Source organism: Centruroides vittatus, unplaced genomic scaffold (assembly GCF_030686945.1).
Source record: "Centruroides vittatus isolate TY-2023 unplaced genomic scaffold, ASM3068694v2 contig_975, whole genome shotgun sequence".
NCBI lineage: Eukaryota > Metazoa > Arthropoda > Arachnida > Scorpiones > Buthidae > Centruroides > Centruroides vittatus.
The window spans coordinates 2,754,030-2,778,357 of NW_027122648.1; the positions used below are offsets into that span (position 1 = coordinate 2,754,030).

At 30.8% G+C, this 24,328-nt stretch overlaps 1 protein-coding gene across 1 annotated transcript in view; it reads right to left on the minus strand.

Annotated features, from left to right (window-relative positions):
• Nucleotides 1-17,932, minus strand: part of LOC136985638 (ubiquitin carboxyl-terminal hydrolase 37-like) — a 74,991-nt gene extending 57,059 nt beyond the window's left edge. The window contains exons 1-3 of the mRNA XM_067282959.1: nucleotides 17,726-17,932; nucleotides 8,519-8,714; nucleotides 7,333-7,516 (exon numbers count right to left, since the gene is read on the minus strand). Coding sequence (XP_067139060.1) covers nucleotides 7,333-7,516; nucleotides 8,519-8,704 — 370 coding nt within the window. The 5' untranslated portion in view covers nucleotides 8,705-8,714; nucleotides 17,726-17,932. The remainder of the gene's footprint in view (nucleotides 1-7,332; nucleotides 7,517-8,518; nucleotides 8,715-17,725) is intronic.
• Between the last annotated feature and the right edge of the window lie 6,396 nt (nucleotides 17,933-24,328).

Here is a 24,328-nt window from a genome sequence, read left to right on the forward strand (position 1 = left end):
ATGTTGTACCTTTACCCTTATGGGAATACTTTCCCTCACAAATTCTGCATTTAGCACATTCATCATTTACTATCGTAAAATATTTCCATGTTACACTACTAAACTTTTTTGTCGACATTGTTTTTATTTTAATTTAACTCAACACTCTCCAAAAACACAAACGTAATCTATGCTATCCCGTGTCACACTAAACTATAAACAAAAAGCAAGTCAAAACACACTGCATTACTAATGCAAAGAGTTAACTATTGGTCCAAGGTCACACGCACCAGCACCGACTGAGTATGAAAGTTGATATTCGTATCCATATCCGCAGATCTAGACACTAATGATCTGTATCTGTATCTGTAGATATACATTTTTTAATGATCCAACACATAACTAGTCTGCAGCATAGTGGAAAATCCACTATCGATTACACAATTTGTTCAGAATTCTTATTTGACTGTTGCTCCAAATTCATCACAACAACAACTGATGCATCTGATCACTTCCCAACTATAACTAAATTTTTAATATTCTCACAAAAGGAAGCTATTAAATCTCCTAAGAAGTATCAAAGGATTAGCTATAACACTTCAAGAAATTTGACAGAAATTGAGAATCGTTTTTTCAATATTCCTGATCCTTCTGACTCTAATAGTAATGGCAGTTATAATCTTATGATCCAAATAATGAATAATTGTATTCAAGTCAAAAAGGTTAATGGTGATAGATATACTAAGTATAAAAACCCCTGTTACGACCATTACTGTTACAAAATGAAAAAAATAAAACAAATTAACTTAAATTTATTTAGAAAAGATCCAAATGCTGTAAACTTATAGAAAGGTTAAACAAACTTACAATAATCTGCTTAAGGCTAAAAAGAAAAATTATTTTAGGAACATTGAATCAACCCTAATCAACAACAGTAAGGACAATATCCTATTTTGGACCACTATACATAAATTTCGCTTCAACATAAATCCTAATACAGATTCTTCAGTTGTAGAATTTAATGTATGGAAAAGTTTTTATCAAAAGATTCCCAGATATTCAACCTATCTCACCAATAAATTTTAATATAGATATTCATAATGAATATTTAGATTCTTACTTTACAACTAATGATTTAGAAGATGCTATTAAGAAAACAAGAATCAAATCTACCCTGGGTAGCGACAACATTCCAACTAGCTTTCTAAAGATGCTTCCTCATCAGGCATGGATTAAACTACTAAAAATATTGAATTCAATGTATAAAGAAATTATATATCCTGACTCTTGGAATTCAGCTACAATTTCAATGATATACAAAAAAGGTGACCGCCTTTCTCCTGATAATTACAGACCCATTGCTTTGCTTTCAATACTGAGAAAATGCTTTACATCAATGCTAGCCTCTAAATTTCGTGGACCAAAGATACGGATCTACATGCAAAATTTCAATATGCCTACATCAAGAATAAGGAAATTGAATTTGCAATCTTTCTATTACTGTCTGTAATACAACTTCAATTAACAATAAAACATAGGAATTCGAATTGTTAAACACAAGATCGTGTTATTAACTCAAACACTTGGCTTTTGACTCCACCTTTATTTAGTTGATCAACTAAATAAAGGTGGAGTCAAAAGCCAAGTGATTGAGTTAATAACACGATCTTGTGTTTAACAATTCGAATAAGCAATCTAGCACAACACGGTTTCTCTACGACTGAAAACATAGGAAAGTATACACAGCATTTATAGATATCAAGAAGTCTTTTGATTTGGTCCATGTTTTTCTACTGGTTCATAAATTAAGAATTAGGAGTGAAGGTGACCAATTTTCAACAACAGTACTTAAATTATTTTCAAACTATTGTACAAAAATTAAACAGGGAAACTCCATTTCTCCATCATTAAATTTATCAGTGCTGAAGTCTGACATTCATGTTTTCACATTGAAAACTTTGGCCGCAACCTCTCTCTTAGCTGATCTAGATCATCTTTTCCTCCAATCCAGTGATGGGATTGAGATAGCTGACAGTTTTTCACTATATTCAATTTGCTGACAATTTGGTCATACTTGCACCTACTAAAATTTCTTTACAAAGGAAAATCAATCAATTAAATTCATATCTCAATTTGCTGCATCTAACAATTAATCCTGCCAAAACAAAGATCATAATATTTCGTAATAATTGCAAAATTTCACAAACAGAATCAAAATTGTATCTAAATAATACTCTCCTACAAATAGTTAAAGAAGTTAATTTTTTGGGAGTCATATTTGATTGGAATATTACCTTTAAAGCACATCTAACTACTATTAATAACAAAGAAAAGCTGGCAATTGACAATCTCTTGTATCTATGTTCTACTCTGAAAACGTCAAATTTGAATATCCATTTGAAGTTATATAATTCAATAATTAATCCCATTATATATTATGCTAGTACTATTTGGGTCTCGATTACCTATATAAACTGGAACCTCTTCAAATTTATTTTCTTCGTAAACTTCTCCATCTTAGAAAGATCCATTCCTGGCTATGCTATACGTAACGAAACCAACTGAATATGTTCATTCCCCCTTTTCTCAAACGTACAATAAAATTCTACTACAATCTAAAATTTAAAAGTGATGATAATTTAGTTGTTTTACATCAGGAAATTATCAAAAAAAGTAAAAACAAATTCAAACCAACTATTAAGTTTCAAAAAAGTTAAAGGCAAGCTAAGTTTCAAAAAATTTTAAACTCATTTGGTGTATCTGACCTGCTATTCAAAGATAATCTGCAAGACTGGAAATACGGCTACATATTATTAATCGAATCTGCAATATCTCAGTCTATTAACAAGGATCAAACAAGTTTAAATCAGAGTAAATATCATCCTTGGTACACCAATCTGCTCCATATTCCATCTTCACAACCATATATATTTAAATTAGTGATGTAACAAATATTCGGTTACTACCTGGTATTCGGTCTATTTGGCCGAATACCAAATACCTAAAAACAGGATTAAGAAATAACAAAAACACAGTAAATTAACCATTTTGGAAACTTTTATTAATGCTAAGCATTAAATTATAATTATTAAAGTTAATAAGAAATAGCGTCTAACTCTAGTAAATTATTTCGTAATTAAAATAATAATATAGCCTTTATCTAGCCCAATATCTTATGGCATTGATGGCGTGTAGGTTAGAATGTATCGGGCATTAATGTTATTGTTTAGTTAGTTATGTTATATTCGTATTTGCGTATATTTTAATATTTTTTACGATATTTTAAAATGATTTACGAAACGTTTTATTGAAACTTATCATATTTAATGAAAGAATTATTTATTTCTAGAAGATGAGTAACTAATATATAATTTATTTTATATATAAAGAAAAGAATGAGCATTTCTCATTATATGCAAAAGATAACATTTGAAATCATGTTAATTTTAAAAATATTGACAAAAACAATAGCAACAAAATATCACAAAACTTTACAAATAGAAACCCCTCAATAATATATTTGAACTGTTCCACAACTGGGGAGAAACTAGACCATATGTCCCCACTAAAGTATATATCCTTAGGTACTATTCAGTCTACAAATACGTAGTAAAAACAAAATTTTAGTGCTTAATTAAAGAGTTAAAAAGATCGATTGCAAATAAAATAACTTATAAGTTATAACTTACATCTAAATACCAACAACTGCCGAATCATATCGGGCTATTTACGGCTATTACATAAATTATAAACCAATTTGGCACTAGAGGTAGACGTTAGGCTCAATCTCATATTAACTTTAATAATTATAATTTAATTAATTAATTTAAATAATTTAGACCTACTGGAAGAAAAAATCGTAGTGACATCGGGCCAATAGAGAGCAGGGTGCGCGATCCTTGCATAATGAGGTTTGCGCGCTAATTTTTATATGTGCGTTAATCAAGCCGAATACTTTGGCCGAATATTCGGCCATTCGGCCACGCTCCTGGCCGAATATTCGGTATTTGGCTGAGGCCGAATATATTATTCGTTACATCATTAATTTAAATCAATTAATTTAAATGTGAAAAGATTAATAGCACAAATACACCTTAATAAATATTCTATTTACATCAACAACAGTTACATTGATTATTTGCAAAATTAATATATTTGGTGCAATTCTGGGAAACTCTCACTTTATCATCTGTTACAGGATTCTGAAGACTTAACAAATGTGTGCGACTCAGGTGATATTAACCTGTTGTGCGTTGTTCCCGAAAATTTCTGTGTTGACCTCATTCACCTGTGTGGGTGATCCCGAATATTTTCGTGTCTGCATTAGAACGTTTTTGACACTGGATGTCGCTATGCATTATAATTTTTTTATTAAAACGAACTTTTGAAATATAATTTTTATCATTTTTATATTTTTTAATATATGTATTTTGTTTGTGTAACATAAAAAAATAATTTTTAAAGATGCAGTAAACACAATTATAATAAAAAAAAATTTGTTAGGCTTAACACCAACAAAAATTCAACTTGGCGTCGCAGGCAACGGAAAAAAATTACAACATCCAATAGGTTAAATAAACAATTCAACGTGGTTCACTCCTTAAACTTAGAATGAGTATCAATAAAGATAATAAAAAAGTTTTATATAAAACTACATAATTACTTCATCAAAATTACAGAAATGTTAAAAAATTTCACTCAATAGTTTCATTGTTTATTACTACTCTATAACTGTGATTATTTATATTATCATTTTTATGTCTTGATTGTTATTATCTGATATGGATTTACTTGTAACTAATGTTATAACGATTATTATTTATATTTGTAATCTGTTCAAATCTTTTTGTAATTCTCCCTATCAAATGTAACACCCCCTATAACAGGGAAACTCTCCCTTTTTGTGAATAAATGTTTATAAATAATAATTATTATACAGATGGCAACCTGATACAATGTGCTAATTTTTACCAGTGCTGCCAGGCTTTAAGAGGGAATGTTGCCAATAAAGTACAGTATTTTGTAAAGAAGTGGCCAAAAATCATAATGGTTAGCTGTAGTCAAAGGAATTAACTATTAAATTTGGTATGCTTTTATTTTTAGTACACAAAAATCAGTGTTTCAATTTAGCACCATCTATTATGAGTAAAAACAATAGATGCGGGATTTTTCTTTCAGTTAAAATACAGAATGAATGTTGCAAGTAAACGAATGATACAGAAAAAAAGAATACAAGAAAAATTTGTGTATATATATAATAGATCGAGAATCCACTGTATATGCGGATATGCATGCCTTTATTGTGTACTACAAAATAAATCTGTAATCTTATTTCAGATAGAAGTTAATATTGCAACACTATCCTCAAAGAAATTACAGCTAATTCCCTTTTACTCAAAGAACTATCTCATAATTTCATCTGGGGTCACCATCTTTAGAAACTGCTTCATTGGCTGACATGATGATTGGGAGAGGAAAGGTAAATGAGAAGATGCATTTCTTTATTGTTATGATTCTCACAATTGTTATATGCTTCAGAGATTTGGGGTTTTAACTTGACCAATGGTGATGGTATACAGACTGAATTCACTAAAAACTTATTTTATTTACTTTGTTGTACACCAGGTTATTTAATTATGATGAAATGTGCTTTGACCCCTGTAAAATTTATAATATTTAATAGGATAAGAAATTGGATTATTAGAATATAATTTTTTTACGTATTTTATATTATCTGGACTTATTAGACTGGCTTTACAGATACTGCAACACAGTTTCACAGATCAGAAATTTGTAATTTAATATAATAAGTCCTGACAACAGAAAATACATACTAGTAGATGAAAATTATATTATAATAAAATAAGCACATTGAGGCATATTAATTTAATGGATTATTGGAATTTCTAATCTTGATGATTATCATCTGAGTAAAGTTTGTCTGAAATTTATACTTAACAAAAAGTCTATAGATTGGACACATTATTTTATTGATACCTGTAATAATCATGATATTAATCTTATTAATGATGATTTGGATTTAATGTACTGGTCTCTTCTCCTTGTTAACATTTTTGATAATTTTTTATACAATATAAATGAAAAAATAAATAATAGCATATATAATTGTTGGTATAAGGATTTAAATGTCACTTTTTTTGATAATTCTTTATATAATCAAGATGTTTCCCTTAATATTTCGTCTTTATTTATACAGGCTAGGTGTAATTCATTGAAGTTTTTAAATAATTATTCAAGAGAATCATGTAACTTTTGTGCTGAGAAAGAAATTATGGATGCCTGGCATATTTTGGCTAAATGTGGGCGTCTTAAAGTATTACATGAAGAAATTTTTCGCTGTGAAGTACTTACCAGGTCCTTTTCTTAAAATTTTATCGAAACCATGTTATCAATTTAAAGTGTTTTGTTTTCTAAGAAAATCTGTTGATCTTTTGTTTTAGAGGGCGTGATTCCTCTACTATAAATTTAGCCTTATTGCTGTTGTTGTTTGGGAGCATCTGTCAGTGCTGTCTTCATTATTAACTTATTTCTTTTTTATAGGTAAGCAATTTGTTTTATTTTTTTGGTTGTTTTATTTTTATTTATTGGTATTTTGTATTTTATTGACAGATGCTCCCAAACTTTAACTAATTATTACATTTAATTTTTAAACCTTAGTTTATATCTAAATTGTTATTTATATAATTTATTATTGTATAATTTTGTTTGTGATCTTATGTTCACTGTATCTAAGTGTTTTGTTTTTGGGAGATGGTTTTGCTCCCCACATCAAGGAGTGTATCCAGTACGTGTAATAATAAATAAATAAATAAATACAAATTCTTACATTAACAAAAGTTTGTTCTAAAAATGAAATAGATAATTTTACAGACAAATTCTAAAGCTGAGTTAGAAAACAACTTTAAAAATTCCCAGAATATATTTTAAATTAATGTTCCATATCTCATATTCAAATGAAACTACTGTTCTAATCCTTTGGAAGTTATTTTCTAATGCCAAAATTTTTTTATGCACATATGCACAAACTAGTTCCTATTTTCATATTCACAATTTCCAATTTACTGTGGAGAAATGGGAAGAAAAGGAATGCAAGAATAAAATTTTTGAGAAGTGCAACAAGGAAATGATAAGAGATACAAAATGAAACAATGATGAGAACAGAAATTATTATTGAAGAAAACAGTTGAAACAACACTAATGATAAAAGAATTGAAGAAAAAAAAACCACAATTATTCACAAAGAGCTAAAGATGTACAAGAAAATACTAAAGAGGGAGACAGTAAAAATGCACAAGAAAAAATTTTTTTTCCTATTATGAAACTTAATTTTACCTGAAAAATATCCATCCTTTATCTCTCGCAACAGGTTAGCTAACACATAAAAGCTGTTGCTGTATGTGTTGTTATTGCGTCTTATCCAAATATTTGAATGATTTTTTAAAATAACATGTATAAATCCATTCTTCTCAGCATTGTCTGAACTCTTTGGCACATTCTGTAAATTCTTCTGTGTTAACTGAAATTTAAAAAAAGTTTTTTTTTAAAAAAACACCACATTCTCTCTGAATTATTTTATTATTTACATTATTTATTGAAATATTTCATATCCAAGGTTTATTTATCCCCATGAGTTCAATATTTCATAAATCTTAAAAATCTAACAATTTTAAATTTTTTCTCTCGTGTCTTTAAACTAAATAAATAAATATATTTCAAACTTATATTTTAATTAAAGCATACATTCAAGAAGTAAGTTCTGATGGCAAGATATATTTTAATAGAACTGATAAGTATGACAATTTTGATGTCATATTGCACAACTCGTACCAACTAAGTATCACCACATCATTGCAGGTGGTGTATCATGGCAGCAGTCCAATCATGACCAACCTACTGAAAACACGTATTACTGTGAAGGAGAAAAACAGCTCCCTGATGTGGATACAGCAATGTCACCCAAACCACTATCAAATAGTTTAGGCAACATTGCTGGAAAGTTTTGGACCACTTAGTGGTATGACCTATACACCTAGTAATCATTTCTTCAAAAATCCAAACAGATGATATCTTTGGAAGAGATTTTAATCAGATGATAAAGCAGCCAATGTAGTCCATAACTGCTTTTGACAAAAGAACTCAAGTTCTAAATAACAGGTGCATATTCTCCACCTATAATAGCAATGAGACAAATCCTCAATGCATAAGGTGAATATGTGTAAATGTATATATGTAACATTATGCACCACAATATCCAAGCAATGAGTGTCACAGTTTTGTAATAGTTCTCAATTGGGCTTTCAGAACTCACAAAAGCAAAATGTTTTGTAAGCATGTCACTCTTGTAATCAATAAGATTAGAAAGTCTAATACTAGAACTAGCTATTTGCCAGTAAAGTTTTCCCTCTGAGAACCTCAGTGCAAGGTTCTTTTTGTCTTTCATCCAAATTATTTTATTGGACGTTTTATTGATACTTTATTCCAATTATGATTTATTAAGTACATCTAATATCAAACTTACCTTATGCTGAAAAGCAGGAATTCTGTTTTTTGCTTCAAAATATAAATGACACCACCATACGAGTTCTTCTTTGTTCCAAATTATTTTCAAATATCCCTGTCTCCATCGAATGGATCCAATACTTGAACCTGCATATCTGACATCACCATGTACCTCAACCACATGGAATTTTGGCCGCAGAACCATTTTTAATGACCTAAAAGTAAAAATTATTCTAAAATTACTTTCTTTGTACCAAAGTAAAGTAAATCTTGAAAAATAAAATAAATTTTGAAAAAACAAAATTTTTTTCTCACTACAAATGTCTATTTTGTAATTTTCTTAAATATACCTTGTTAGTTCAAAATTCAAGGGATGAAATAATCGCTACTTCAAACTATTGAGTTTCAAATTATTTGAGATTTATGTATTTCCATACAATATGCCAAATGTAATGTAAATGATGTAATATATTAAGGAAATGAAATATGGATATGAATCCAAAATGCTATTTTTGATAATAATATAAATGTGAAGGTAAACAGCTCATATCCAGTGAAAACCTCAGATTGTCAGATAAGTTTTATAAAAAGTAAAGCAGAATTCCTTGAAATGTAGCCCAAATTATTTTTAAAGTGACCCAAAAAGTAGCAAGTTGCCCAAATCTAGTAGCCTAATCTTGCAATCAGGAAAACCAGCCATATTTTACGAGATAAGAGAGAAATAAAAATAGTAGTCCGTGTATAAGATGACTCCTGAAAATGTGTTACCCTAAAAGCAAGGCCATATTCACCAGATTAGAGTTGTTCTTGGACTATTGTTCTTTTACAGCATGGAGGCACTTCAATCTAAATGAATTCCTTAACATACAGATATCAGTTTGGACAGAATTTTCATTTCAAATAGTCATATTTTGAAGTAACTGAATTCCTTAACATGTAGATCTCTCTATCCCCAGTTGGAAAAAAGTACAGTTACAAACTAACTGTCAGTACTCTCAATGCAAACCAATTTGGTCCACTAGAGGGACCTTCCCAAAGAGAACAAAAGGTGTTATTGCCCTTTGTCTTCCCTTGTTCTTTATTCTTACTGCAATCTGTTGTCATGTCTGTTTGTCCTTCAGTTATGTAGAGACTTATTTGAATATTAATTCCTTGATTAAATGAAGATTCTTTAACCACTGCAATGTGTATCATCTGTCTCTCTCTGCTGATTCCCAATTAACAACAGGTTATGGGCCCAGACACCAGCAGCAGAACTGAACAACAACTAGATCTTGATTCAACAACTTGGTTTGTATCTTTTGTCTTTATTATTTATTTGATTGATCCTCGCATCCATAAGATGAATTCATTCAAAGTCAAAGTATTAAATTGAAAAAATTACGATATGTGGAGTCTTCAGGCCAAAGCTGTACTTGAACGGGATGTGTGTGAAAATACACTAACAAAGCGATACCATGTCCTGCATTTGGGATTGCCAGTAATCCCAAATCTCAACAGGAACACGACACTTGGATAAAAACATGACCGTAAGGCAAGATCAAGTTTGATCCTAATGCTAAGTTCATCCAAACTAAACCACATATGAAATTTCCGGACATTGAGAGAAATTTGGGAAAAACTCAAATCCATCTATCAGTCTCAGGGACCAGCAAAAAAGCCTCCTTAATAAAGACCTTAATTCTCACAAAGCTGCATGAAGGAGATCTGTACGACCATGTTGTCAAATTCTTGGACCCTGTGGACAAGCTGGCCAATTTAGGAATTATAGTGAACAAGTAACTTCTCCGCGTTGTACTATACAGCTGGCATAATAGTTTCAACACCTTTTGCACTGCAATCAAAACGAGACGACCTACCAAAGCTCAAAATCCTAAAATTCAAGATCTTTCAGGAATATGAAGGACAATCTTCCTGCGAATCACAAAACAATGATGCACTTACCATCTGTTATCAAGGATGAAAACTGAGATGCAATTTTTGCAAAAAACCTGGCCACAGAAAAAGACTGTCGTAAAAAGAAGAGATGAGAAAACCAACAGAGATCTGGCATATACCCTTAACACCAGTGTTAAAAAGCACTGGTGTCAAGGGTATATGCTGGAGGAAGCTGGATGTCAAACCATGAAACCTTCATCGTAATAGTAATTGAAATCATAAATATATTTTAAAAACTGCAACAATATTTTAACAATTTTAACTGCAAATACATAATTTTAAATGAAATGTATAAGTATCAACACAACACAAAGAAATTCCCAGATGTCACACTGACAGATGAGGGGCCTTTGCCCAAAATGCGTATCTGCCTATAGAAGATTCGGAAATAAAGATGATGTAAGAATGCCTTGTGTCCATTAATACACCTAGTTGTGAGGAAAAAACACACAAAATTGGATCTCGCCAATGATCAAACCATACCTATCAATGCAGTTGGTGCGATTCAAATTCACGTTGATACTGGCACACAGAAACGATTGTTTGACATACTAAACACTCTCCACGTGCCATCACTTCACACAAATCTCTTATCAGTCTCCAAAATAACCGACAAAGGTTATAAGATAATATTTGATAAGTTCAAAGCACAAGTCATCAACTCAAAAGGGACAACAGCCACAGTAGGGATTGCCAATGCAATCTCTATACGTACTAGCTTAAAACGATCGAATCTGCATCCCCCAAGAAAAATCTCCAATCTATGGATTACGAATCTGGCACAAAAGATTCAGTCATCTCCACGCTACCTCATTAAGAAAATTGTTGAATCAAGGAGTCGTCACTAGCCTCAAATTCAACAAGGAAGATCTGCTTGACATGCATTGTGGGAAAAATGTCATGTCTGCCTTTTCCCATCCCCTTGTCAAATGAACGAGCTAACCACTCAAAATCATCCATACAGATGTATACATACCTATGTGGAAGAGATCTCTTGGTGGATCGCTTTACTTTGTAACATTTATCGATGATTATACTTGATGGACTGAGGTATGTTTCTGAAGACAAACTGTTTGAAACACTAAAAGATGTCAAAGTCTGTCTAGAGAATCAGACTGGACTAAAAATCAAAGCCATCAAGAGCAACAATGAAGGCAAATACTGTAGTAAGGGAATGAGCACCTTCCTCAGGTGACGAGAAGTCACATTAAACATCGACTGCAAGGAGCCTACGACAAAATGGAGTCGCAGAGTGCAAAAACTGAACACTGATAGAGATGGCACGATGCATGATGATCCATCCTATTGGGCTGAAGCCATTTTTACAGCCAATGACATTCACAACCAATCCCCACCACAAAGCATAGCGTCACATTCGGAACGGAAGCCATTATTCTAAACAAAAATCCTAACAAAGGCAAATTCTATCCATGTGCTCAACCTTGTACATTTGCAGGTTACTCCAAGACTTCAAAAGCATACTATGTCATTATCAATGGCAAAATAGCATGACCTCCTCTTGAAACATCAATTACAACATAAAAAAAATTTCCAATACTGGTCTTCTCTAAGACTTCATCAAATGATTTAACACTAAAAAACTCCTCTCTCACCACTACAAATCAACTTGACTCAATAGAGATAACTACCCAGCAAACCAAAGTCAATAACACAAGAACTGATGCTCCACATCAATCTACTAACATCCACATGCAAACTGTAGAAGTTTCTGAGATACAGGAAGATCTATGAGAAGAGAAGAGGACTGGGACGACCACTCAAACTAAAAATTAGAAATTGCGGTACACCCTCAAAACAATATCATATGAAATTCCATTGAAAGGAAAGTATTTTGATGACATAGAATTCAAAAAGAAACTATAGACACTGGAAGTTATACCACAAAATGAGCTTGAAATATCATTTAAAATCACTATTAAGTCAATGTAAAAAGTGAATTCAATTAAAAGATTTTGAAAAAATTAATTAAACCACTTTTTTTTCCATTTTACAGCACCAGTGTATAAACTTTATTGTCAGATGTATACAGGGTGGATGAAAGCTCCCTTTACACCTAATAGTTTCAGGTTTGTATGAAGAAAATGAACATGTTTGCCTTGAAAATTTGAAAAGAGTGTAGTCTTTGCTTCTTTAAGATGCAATGCATATCTAGATTGATGTGAGCAAGCATATTAGTTAATGCTGCAATGCTTTCCAGGAGCAACAGACTAGAGCAGGGGTTCCTCAACTTGTGTTCTGTGAAAGTTTACAGTTCTGCCATAAAATCTGATAAGTCTAGTGATGTATAAATATAACAATGCAGATTTGGGGCATGAGATGCAATTGTTCTAGTCTTAGATTGAGCATCTTATGATGACCTAGACACATGTTAGTTATTTATAGCTTTATAAATAGTGGGGATCGATTTATTGGTAACAACAGAACAAACTGAAATCATGATATATGTTTGACAAAGTAATGAAAACCATAAAAATGGTAAAACTTAAAGCTATAAAATCATTAAAATGAAAAAAGTATCCATCATATAAATAATACAACCTGCTTTAATATACTTTAATTTGTTGATATCTGCAGTGTATCTAATGGCAGGAGCATTGTGTCAGATGTCTGATAGTACAGTACATACTTTAATACTAGTCAGTGGTGTTGGTACAGTTTAAACCACCCAGGCAGTCTCAATTGGTGCCCTTACTTGGAAAATGCATAATAAACATCAAGCCTATTTAGACATTTTCCAACGTGTCATATAATTTTTGTAATTGTTAACTCTCGAAATATTTGATAATTTTACTCTTCTTATTATTAAAAAAAGTGTTTAAAATTTTTATTAATGCTAAAAATACTGCCCTGAAAAAGTGACATCAGAGATGAACCGCCCTCTCTGCCCACCCCTAGCTACACCACTGATACCAGTGATGGGACTCTCAAGTCAGTTGAGCATCACATGTTGCCAAGGAATTAATTAATGTCCTGTCATCTGTAATGTGTTGAAACGCAATGGTATAAGCATACAAGCAGGGATATCAGTCAAAGATTATTAAAGTTTTTCACTGCAATTGTTTTGTAATATTTTAAGTATTTTTCATATACAAATATATAAATTCTCACTATAAATTTATAGTGCTTTTAGTTTGGGAATAAAAATTACATTAAATATAGATACAGAAAACATACTTATTTATAGACTATAAATAATGTAACTAAATATTTATCATTTTTCAACAAACTATTTCTAACAAACTGATGTCAAATCAATTCTAGATCTAGCTAATAATTATTTTTCATTGATAATTTCTTTCATGCAATATAAATTTTATAAATTTTTTTCACATATCCTACATGATATAATTTATTGAATAAAATGTCTGCTTAAAAATAAACTTTGTATTTGTAAATAAAGATTATAAGTTATATAACTTTATAAGTAAATTTCTTATAAGATTTTGTTAAAATTTATAAATATGAAAAATTTTTTTCCTTCTAATCCCCGTGGGGGGAATTTCAAAAAATCCCTTTTTAGTGTACATTTTCTTGACGTACCCTATTAAAACGCAATCAAAAACGCATCTAAAATAGTATAATAAAAGCCGAGTTCTTCACAGTAAGCCTTAATCCCGTCACTTTTCCCCTGGGGAATATCGAAAAATTCCTTTTTAGTGTATATTCTGTTGACGTAACCTATTAAAACGCAATTAAAAACGCAAAAAACCGCATGTAAAATAGTATAATAGAAGCCAAGTTCTTCACGGTAAGCCTTAATCCCGTCCATCTCCCCCACTGGGGGGAATTTCGACATGCATATTATATAAAAACACGTGCGTATTCGAATGCAACGTTGTGTCAAAATTTCAAAGGAATCGGTAGGAACAAACAACGTTATATTTTATTTATACTTATATTATACGTATTATACGTTATATTAAATATTTTATTTATATAGATAGATAGAAAATGATCTGCTTCAGTCCATTCTCACAGAAAAGCAGAATGCCTCACAGAAAAGCAAACTTAGGTCGTCGGAAGGTAGCGCCATCTGTTGGACATAAAAGCCTTAATCCATATATAAATATATTTTTGAAAGGAAGGAAATGGTGTAGGGGTATGAAAAAATAGATAGTAGCCGATTCTCAGACCTACTGAGTATGCATATAAAATTTGGTAAAAATCGGTAAAGCCGTTTTGGAGGAGTAAGGTAACTAAACTTTGATGTAAATAAAGATTATAAGTTATATAACTTTATAAGTAAATTTCTTATAAGATTTTGTTAAAATTTATAAATATGAAAAATTTTTTTCCTTCTAAATCTCAAGTTTGTTGAAAATCAGAAAATATTTGTATTAAAATTTACCACAATCAGGGGTCATGCAGCATGATGGCCAAAATTGCCACTTAGTGATATTTTTATTAAAGTGGCAATAAAAATATAATACTGGCAATAACAAGTGGCAATAAAAATCCTAATCCACTTATTTCCACATTCAGCATGAAACTGAATTACACTTCGGAAAAGCACACTTAAGGAAAAAAGCAGAATGTCTAGCTCCCGTGCATCACACACCTAATGATTTCATGACACCACGCAGCAAGATCAGGCAGAAAAGTAAGAAATGACAAGAACTGAAAGCAGTTTTTGCACAATGATGCCCAGCATTTCCAGATTGGGTTTCTTTTTATCGATCAACAGAAAATTTGGGGACTTTTTTGGAATGACTTTTTTTCACTTTGATCTTTTTCACTAGACTAAAACAAAAGTATTGACACAAAAGAATATGCAAAATACCGTTTAAACATTGTGATGATCAAATGTGTTATTCAGAATTATTCAAAAATGATTCCTACTGTTAACAACAAGAGGACCAGATGTTTGGGTCTCAGATTTGAATGAAACTTGACACGAAACCTTAAACACAAACAGTTCCTTGTCCAAATATTAGGATCCACTTCTGAAGCGTTTCCAAAATTTGAGGCTTCACTTATAAGTCTGAAAATTTCACGTCTGGCAGCAATAGCCATGTGGATAATACGCTAGGCAGTGGAGCTACCCAATGGAAGTTCGAACCTTAAGAATTTTAGTTCAGTTTTGTTTATTTTATGTGTAACATAATTATTTTATTGTATTGTTAGCATTATTATTGTGCTACAATTTGAAAAAAATTGTAGACCTATAAATTTCCACTGTCATCTATTCGTCTGTCTTTCCTTAATCTCAAGAACAGAATTAGATAGATGAAATCAGGACCAGATATGGTAAGCTTAGAAGCAGAAGGCACCAATTAACTGAATATAAACTTCCAATACAAACCAGAAGTCATGTGAATTCAATTCAAAACTTTTCCCCTGAAAACAGTTACTAGATGACTGGCATAACTGTATTGTTAAAGGAAAAGTATGATGCACAGGGCAAGCCACTACTAATCTGAGGTGGAGAACATATATTTTAAATTAAAATATAATTAAAAATTGCAGCCTGGCATTGGGACCATGTCACAATAAATAATTGCTCATTATTTACAAAAAAGTTATTTTCTCAAATAAGAATCATTTAAGTGACATTTTATATAAATAAACAATAATATATTAGTGATAAATAAATAACTTAATATTCTCAAAAAACAACAATAAAACTTTTTTGATAAAACACAAATTATATTAAAAATTTAAAAAAACTTAAATAAATGTTTACATGTAAACCAGATTATAGAAACAATTACAAATAAACCTAAACTAAGTTAAGTGAATTACAAAATGATTTGGAAAAACTAAACAATTTAACAATTTTTATAAATTTAGGCTACAGGTAAGTTGTTGCCATCTGGTGAGAGATTCAACAATTAAATAAAATTTATAATTTAAGCACTTGGTAACTTAAATTAAACTCTTATAAATCAGACAACATTATGTTATTTGTACTCAGAGCCACATCCTTTCTAGATAATTTTTTATCATTTACAGTGAAATTAAAAATATCTGTCAAAACATTTAAAAATTTCTCTATCTGCATTTCCAAGATATTTTATTTCAATTACATAAAATAGTGTGTGTGTGTATTTACATACACACATACATAAATACACACACACACACACACACACTATTATATATCATATTTTAAACAAGTTCAAATTTTGTCTTAAACTGGAAGATTATTTAAAACCAAATCAAGAGCAAAAGAAAACGTAAAGTTTCAGTCATCAATGGGCTTATTAGTTGTGAAAATGAAAAAAATCAAAAGTTGGATAACTTACTTAATTTACAATAGGAAAAAAAAAATCAGAAATGTCTTAGCCAAACCAGAAAACTGATCAATCTTCAGATTTATAAACATATTAAACAGTGTGAAACCAAACCTTAATCAGTTTCAATACATTAATTATAATGATTTTTCACCAGTTATTAGATCAACAACATATTAAACTGTGAGTAAGGATAGACGTTTACCAAACTGTGAAAATTAAGCAATTCCAAAGACAATTATTAATATGCATATATTCATTTTCAGTAATCATATTTAAAAACATTTAAACATTCAATATCCAAATTATAACATGAACCACTATATTATTAAATTAACAGTTTATTTTTTATCTGATGAAAATTTGCTGATATAAAATCTTTAAATGTAAATCTAAATCAAACATTTAAAGCAATTTAAATAAATTTAATATATGATGAAATTGAATTAGTATATATAATTATTTAACCCATTTAAACAAACAAAACGATAAAACTTAGTTTATTGAAGACTTCTATAAACTAAGTTTTACAATTTTCATTTAGATATATAAAAAAAATTAATTATTGCTTTAGAAAAAAAATTTAACTGCCTTAAATAGCATTAAATTTTCAAGAATTCAAAACAATTTTGTTAAATATATTTTTTCATAAAAGTTAATTAAAACGTTAATCAGATCAGAAACCAAAACGAATTAAATTAAAATTTATCTTTAACATTTTTTTAAATGTATTTATAAATAAAATTAATTAATTAAAATTTACTTTCCGAAAAGATTAAATGAATAAATCAATGCATAATTCTCGAATTTTTCGCGGATTATTTCCATAAATTCGTCAATTTCATTCATTAATTTATCATTATTATTTACTATTTAATGCTTAATATCGTGTGAATTTGTTCCATTCACTCTTTATAATATACGTAAAATTCGCTTTAAATTAAATAAAACGTAAGAATTTCATTGAGAATTCGTGTATTTTCCACATCACAATTAAACTACAACAAAAAAAAAAAAAGTTCATTAAGCCTTACCATGAGTTCAGCCGGTCTAAAAACTCTCAGCTATCAAATGGAAGACACTTTTATAACGCTGACTTCCTGTGAATAAGAAATGTAAAGTACAAAGTCTTAAAACTTCTGTCATTTATATAATCTAGAAATTTGTTTATACTGTCAATTTTCTTTAAAAAATCCGCATGCACGTTTCAAACAATAACTATCACCGCCATTTACCCACAATACTCTTCGATGCCGGGAAATGGCGGGAAAGTCTGACGTCATTGCATGAACTACAAATTTTTTGTATTTATTTTTTATATATTTATTTTCGTTAATAAATAAAAATTGATAATTTATGTTATTTAAAGGAAATTAAATAAATAATATTTAAATTGATATAATAAATTCGATAAATTAATAAGAAATGAGTAAAATTTTATTTTAGCATTGGATTATATAACAATATAAACGTATTAGTTTATCTGGTAAATTATAAATAAATTTATTTTATCGATTAAGTTCAGTTTTATATTTTATTAATCGGTTATCGGTCAATTAGAATATTAATACAGTATTTATATTTTTAAACGTTTTCAAAGTCAAACGACAAAATTTGAAAAGAGCCAATCGGGTAGCCATATGGAATCGCGCCGACACCATTAAAAAGTATTTTCCGTACAAATTTTTATATAACATTTTTTATAAAGGACAAATCTCAAATATTTTGAAGTGTACGACAACTTTTTATAATTTTCCGATTTGTGTTAATCCAATTAAATGAATTTAAAATTGTGATCTACCATGTATTTCTTTTAATTAAAAAAAATACATATATTTTAGTTTTATTCCTAATTATTAAAATAAAAAGTATATAATAATAATCATGCATAATTAAATTTAATACACCTTTTAATGGACTTTTATAAATTTTATGCTAAATATTTTTAGTGATGAAGTGACAATACGAAATTCGCATAAGTAATATGCAATAATATCTGATTACAATGTCGCCATAAGTTGAAAACCAAGAATCGAGACATTGTGAGGTAGCATTTGTGTTAAAAATTGATATTCAAAGTAGTTACTATTTACCCAGCATTAGATGACGGCCGGATGGCCGAGCGGTCAAGGTGGGAGCCTACCACTCTGGGAAACCGGAGACCGGAATCCTGACGGGTCGAAAAATCCCCACGAATTTTTCGAAAGGCGATCCGTCCGGGTGTGTTGTGCCCAGCAGCGCCGCTAGCTGTTTGAGCGCCCGTGTGCAATACCGATTATGCCGCCCCTGTTTAACTACGATTACCTATGCTGAGCTTGCCATCAATACCAATTTGCCGCCCCCTGGAAGTGCCGCCCGCGTGCGGTGCACGTCTTGCAAGCCCGCTTACGGCGGGCCTGATAGTGCTCCGTCCCTTACCACCTGGCTGCCCCATTGTGGCCCTGGCCGAACCCATAATAAGCTTGCTAGAAAGAGGCACTCTTAGTACCCACAGAGCGAGAAGAGTTTAGAAAAATACCTTTCACTTTTTATGTAGTTAAATCTTTTTACTTCTTTATTCAAAGTTTTTAATTCTATACTTTTTATTTTAATATAATTCAGTAAACTGTGTGTGAAACGATACTAACCTTATAAAAAATTAATAAGTTTTATATTTTATCAATTAAATAAGACAATAATTTTTTCTACCTATAAATCTTATTGTTTCATCTTCAGCTGTACTGTATATTTCTGATTGCTCTTCTAGTACTTCCACAAAATTTGTATTTTGGTTACAATCATTCTCTGACCAGCTAATAATTTTAGACCAACCACTCGACATTTTTTGTTTGTAAGAATGCGTGTTTAAATTTTCATTTTAAATTTGAACTGTGTTCCGAGATTTCATTCTATTAGCCTATGCCATTCTTTTCTTCCAGTTTAATCTAAAGTAATGTAATTACTTTAGTTAAATTTTTTGAATTGTATATCAATTTGGTTTAATTAAAGAAAAATATATATAAACATTTTTTGAATAAATTTATTCTCATAGTTACTTTTTATATTTAACTACAATGATCATAAAAATTAACCTCTAAAAAATTGATCTATAAAAAAGAAATGGTGAATGCATTTGAGTCTATATTTTGCTAAAATAATTATTAATGCCTCTAGTTTCAATTTAAAAAATTTGAATAGATGAAGCATAATTAGTTTTTCATCAATTGCTATTATGTCACTAAAGCTACTCTGTAAGATGAATGTGGTCAACGATGGACACATTCACCTGCAATAAAAAAGTTGTAGATAGCGCTGTATTCCATCATGGCAGCCTGCAGAAGTAATGTACAGATCACAGAAAAGGTTAGTTTTTGATTGTTTTGAGTATTATATGAATGAATTATTATATCTATTATGTTATAACAATGTTGTCATATTTTTAAAGAAACAAACTCCCGAATAAAAGAAGAAAGATCGATGACGACAAAAGAGTTCGTTGGTCACCGAGAGTTTGTTCTTCGTCTCCAGTCCGTCGTAAACAAGTGTTCAATCCAGATTCAGATATACCGTCTATCAAATCGTCACCGCCGATTGCCTCCAGCGACCAGATCTGAACCGCCAGATACTCATAGCCAGTGGCGTGCCGTCATTGGAAGCGATGGAAGCACTGCTTCCACCTTCCAATGACCTTCCCTTGTATTTTATAAAATATAAATTTTCATATTTTAACGTACTTTTAATTAATTAAAATTAATATTTTATTACAACTGCATTATGTATCTTTTACAAATTTCTATACTACATGTGAAAAAAAAACGATAAGATTGCTATTGTATATTCGAATAATTCGGTGGCGGAAGGAGTGTCGAAACAGAGTCAGTTTCCAATCAGCCAGATTATATAGGCATTGGCACATGCGGTTTACAGAGCACCAACCTCACTCGGTTTAGCTGGTAGAAGCAACACACGCGTAAAGAGTCCGACTTTATATCCCGGAGCGGTTGTGGGCTGTTAGCGGCCTGCTAGATATTCGGCCACCCTCGCCCGATTATGTGAATCATGAGCAGACTAGATCAACGGCGGACAACCCGCGGGCCAGCTACGGCTGGCGAAAAGTTTCTATCCGGCCCGCGAGATCTTTAATAGATTATTAAATTGGAAAAATAACTAATTAATAGTTATTTTTCCAATTCTTTGTAATTTTCGAAAACGATAAGAAAAATAAATGTAGTAATCAACTTTTTATTTATTTATTTCATATTTGCAGACTAAAAAAATTACAAGTCATAAGAAGGCGTCAATTAACTACTACGGCCCGCGGAAAAAACGTAAAATTTATTCTGGCCCATGTTATAAAAAAGGTTGCCCACCCTAGACTAGATTTATAACTTAACCCAACCGATAGAATGGCATGTTTTTATGATAGTTCTGTATAGTTGACAGTAGTTAAAAAACTCCATTAAAATATTTGATATATTTATTCTGCGTTTATTCTGCTCTCCCATCTTATATTACTTACGGATTTCGATGTTAAACCGGTGATATTACGATTTAGTATGTCCCATCTGCAAGGGGATGGAGAAAAAACGTGTACAATTCTAGTAGTGTTAAAAAATTAACTGTTACTTTGGCAGCATCATTTACAACCAAATTTAATGAATGAGACGTACAATGGTACAAAAAAAGCTCTAGAATTTATTTTCCTTAAATTTACGATTTATATATCCATTGCCATAAAAATTTGTCTTTCCAATGTTTTCCCAAGACCACAGATACAAAGTAATTGGTTTCGACTTATTTCTACTAAGAAGTAGTTAAATAATTAAGAGATTAGGGAATGGGGATAAATAAAACCCTGCTGAAAGAGCCAGAATTTTACTTAAACAAAAGCTTAACCGAACCAATTACTAGCTCAGTACAGTGGGGAACTGATTTCCGTGTACACCTGGTACTACAGTAATTAGAAAACAAATGACTATTAAGTTTGACCCTTTTGCTCTCGACGGCACACCTGTTCCGTGCACGAAAATGGTTTGGTAGGTACCCTGACTCTCTCCGGAACAGATATGTTCCGGCGTTTTACCTTTAAATTTTCTTGAGAACAATGCATTTTATACATATTCACATGTATGGTGAGAAACGTTTAAAATTTACAACAGCCCTGTGGCGTCCTTTGAGATATACTAGTGATGCGACAAAAGAGGCATTTGACGTTGAGAGGCACCCTCGGGATTTGGCAGTCTGCGTGCATGCACGCGCCGCACACCTACCAGGACGTCTCTGATTCCACTCATTAGCCATTCGTAGGGAGCTATTTCACTAAGTGGATTGTTTTAAGATTTAAAAAGTAAAGAATATTTTGTTATTTTTATGTACGTTTTTTCACAAAGTTATATTTAATTAAAAGTTTCTTTAAAAGTATATTCATACAATTGAAGAATTTTTTTGTACTTGGTATGTAATTAGGCACACATTTTGTTTTACCAAGTAAGTTTTTCTGATAATTTTAATTTTAGCCCTTATATCGTGGCTAGTGATTCAAAAATTAATTTTAAAAAAAGTTTTGGCTCGAGACAATATAATAAAAAAGAAAACATTATTAAAAGAGAAAGACCAATGCCTAAATTAAATATAAATACGTCAACAAAACAATTTCGACATTTTGACGATAAAATTTATGACGAATGACGATTCTTTCGTAAAATTGAAGCAATTTGGAAATCAAAATAGAATAGAATTTAACATTGGTAGACAATATAAAATAAATATTGAAAATTATAACAAGATAATTACGATTAATAGATATAACATCTATTAATTTAGATATATGTTATTTCTCAAAGCAAGAATTGGCATTTAGAGGGCATAGGGAATTTATTGAATCTAATAAGAAAGTTCAATATAATTACCTTTGTTATTTATTAAGTATGTGAGATAATCTATTAAAAATACATTTAAAGAAGTATACGGTTTTTACTGTCTTATCGAACAAACGAATACGAACAGGCCCTGACGCGCAATTAATTGATTGCCCCTGTAAGTCGGCTTCTTACAGAAACACAGATTCCCTATCATCAAATATCACTGCACGCCACTGCTCATAGCAACATCTTATTAATGCCTGCCAAGTCACAATACCTGCCAAGTCACAATACCATTCTCCTACTGGACAAGTCCATTTGCAAGTGTACGAATCTCCTCAAGGAGCTACAACTTCAGGTATTTAGCAACTAGCGATCACTTGTAAACACACACTCTCTCGCGGTTGGGACCCGCTAAGATAGACCAATTGACTTATAGTATATAATTCTCTTGTCCTATACATGTGTATATACGTAAACCTTTATGCTAATCGAAAATCTGATGGCCTGGCAAGGTTTTATTAATTAATGAAATTAAATTAATAGAGAGGTTGCGGCCCACGTACACGTTTTCGTGATGAAAACGTCGGCCGCATCCTCTCTAATTTCGTGGATTAAAGTTGTCAGTGTTGAAAATAATTCGTCAGAATTCCGAATTCTAAAGATGTAACGAAAATCCAAGATGGCGGCGGAAATTGGCAAAGTGGACGAGAGGGAAACCTTTCGGATACGAAAGAATTCCCCGTAAAAGTGAGTCGAACAGAATAATGATTAAACGTTTTTTCATTAATTTCTAAATACGTAAAATGTAGATAATGTTTACATGAAATTTTCTTTTATTTAAGGACTTGTTAAAAAAGGACAATAATGTAAAGGCAAATGGAATAATAAATAGCATTAAGGGCAAAAAGCAATATAACACTTAGTCTAAGTAAATAGACACAAATACATACGGGCTTATCACACCAGTGAATGAGATTTATTCACAAATTTTTTAATGATTATTAACAACTTAATAATATAACTGTAGCAGAAACTACGGCTCTTTTAACATATGCATAATAAAGAACACTCAAATGCATTTCGCACACAATATTCTCTCTTTAATCAATGCTTCTACATCAATATACATTAAAAATAAATCATAAAATACATTAAAAAGACATTTTAAACATGACATTTTAATGAATTTTATAATATATATTGATGTATGAGCACCGACTGAAGAGAGACTATTTATTGTGTCTGAAATGCGTTTTGTGTTCTTTATTATGTACAGTACAATACATGTTTAAAGAGTTATAGTTTTATTGCAGAGTTTTATTATTAAGGTGTTAATAACCATTAAGGAATTTGTGGATAAATCTCATCCACGCGTGTGATACGCCCGTATGTATGTGTGTCTATTCACTTTGATTAAGTGTTAAATACAAAAAGCGTTAAATTCTTCTGATGTTCGAAATGCCGAAGATGGACGAGGTTAGTCTAATGATGTATGATTAGTGAATATTGTTTATAACCGTACTTTTTCTTACTTACTTTCGTGCTTACTGTTGTTTGAGACGAATACGACTTTTACTCCGGATAATACAGGCTCATTCGGTTTAGCTACGATGAGGTTATATTTTGGTATATTTTACCTATGAAAAGTTTCTTTTTTTATTAAAAATTTTATTTTAAAAATCCGTCTCCTGCATAGAAAATGCGATTAATTTAAAAACTGGAGGAGGGGGGATGTAAGATACACTTCTTTTGAATGCTTCTCATAGTCGGCATGTTTCGTATATGCTGTAATTC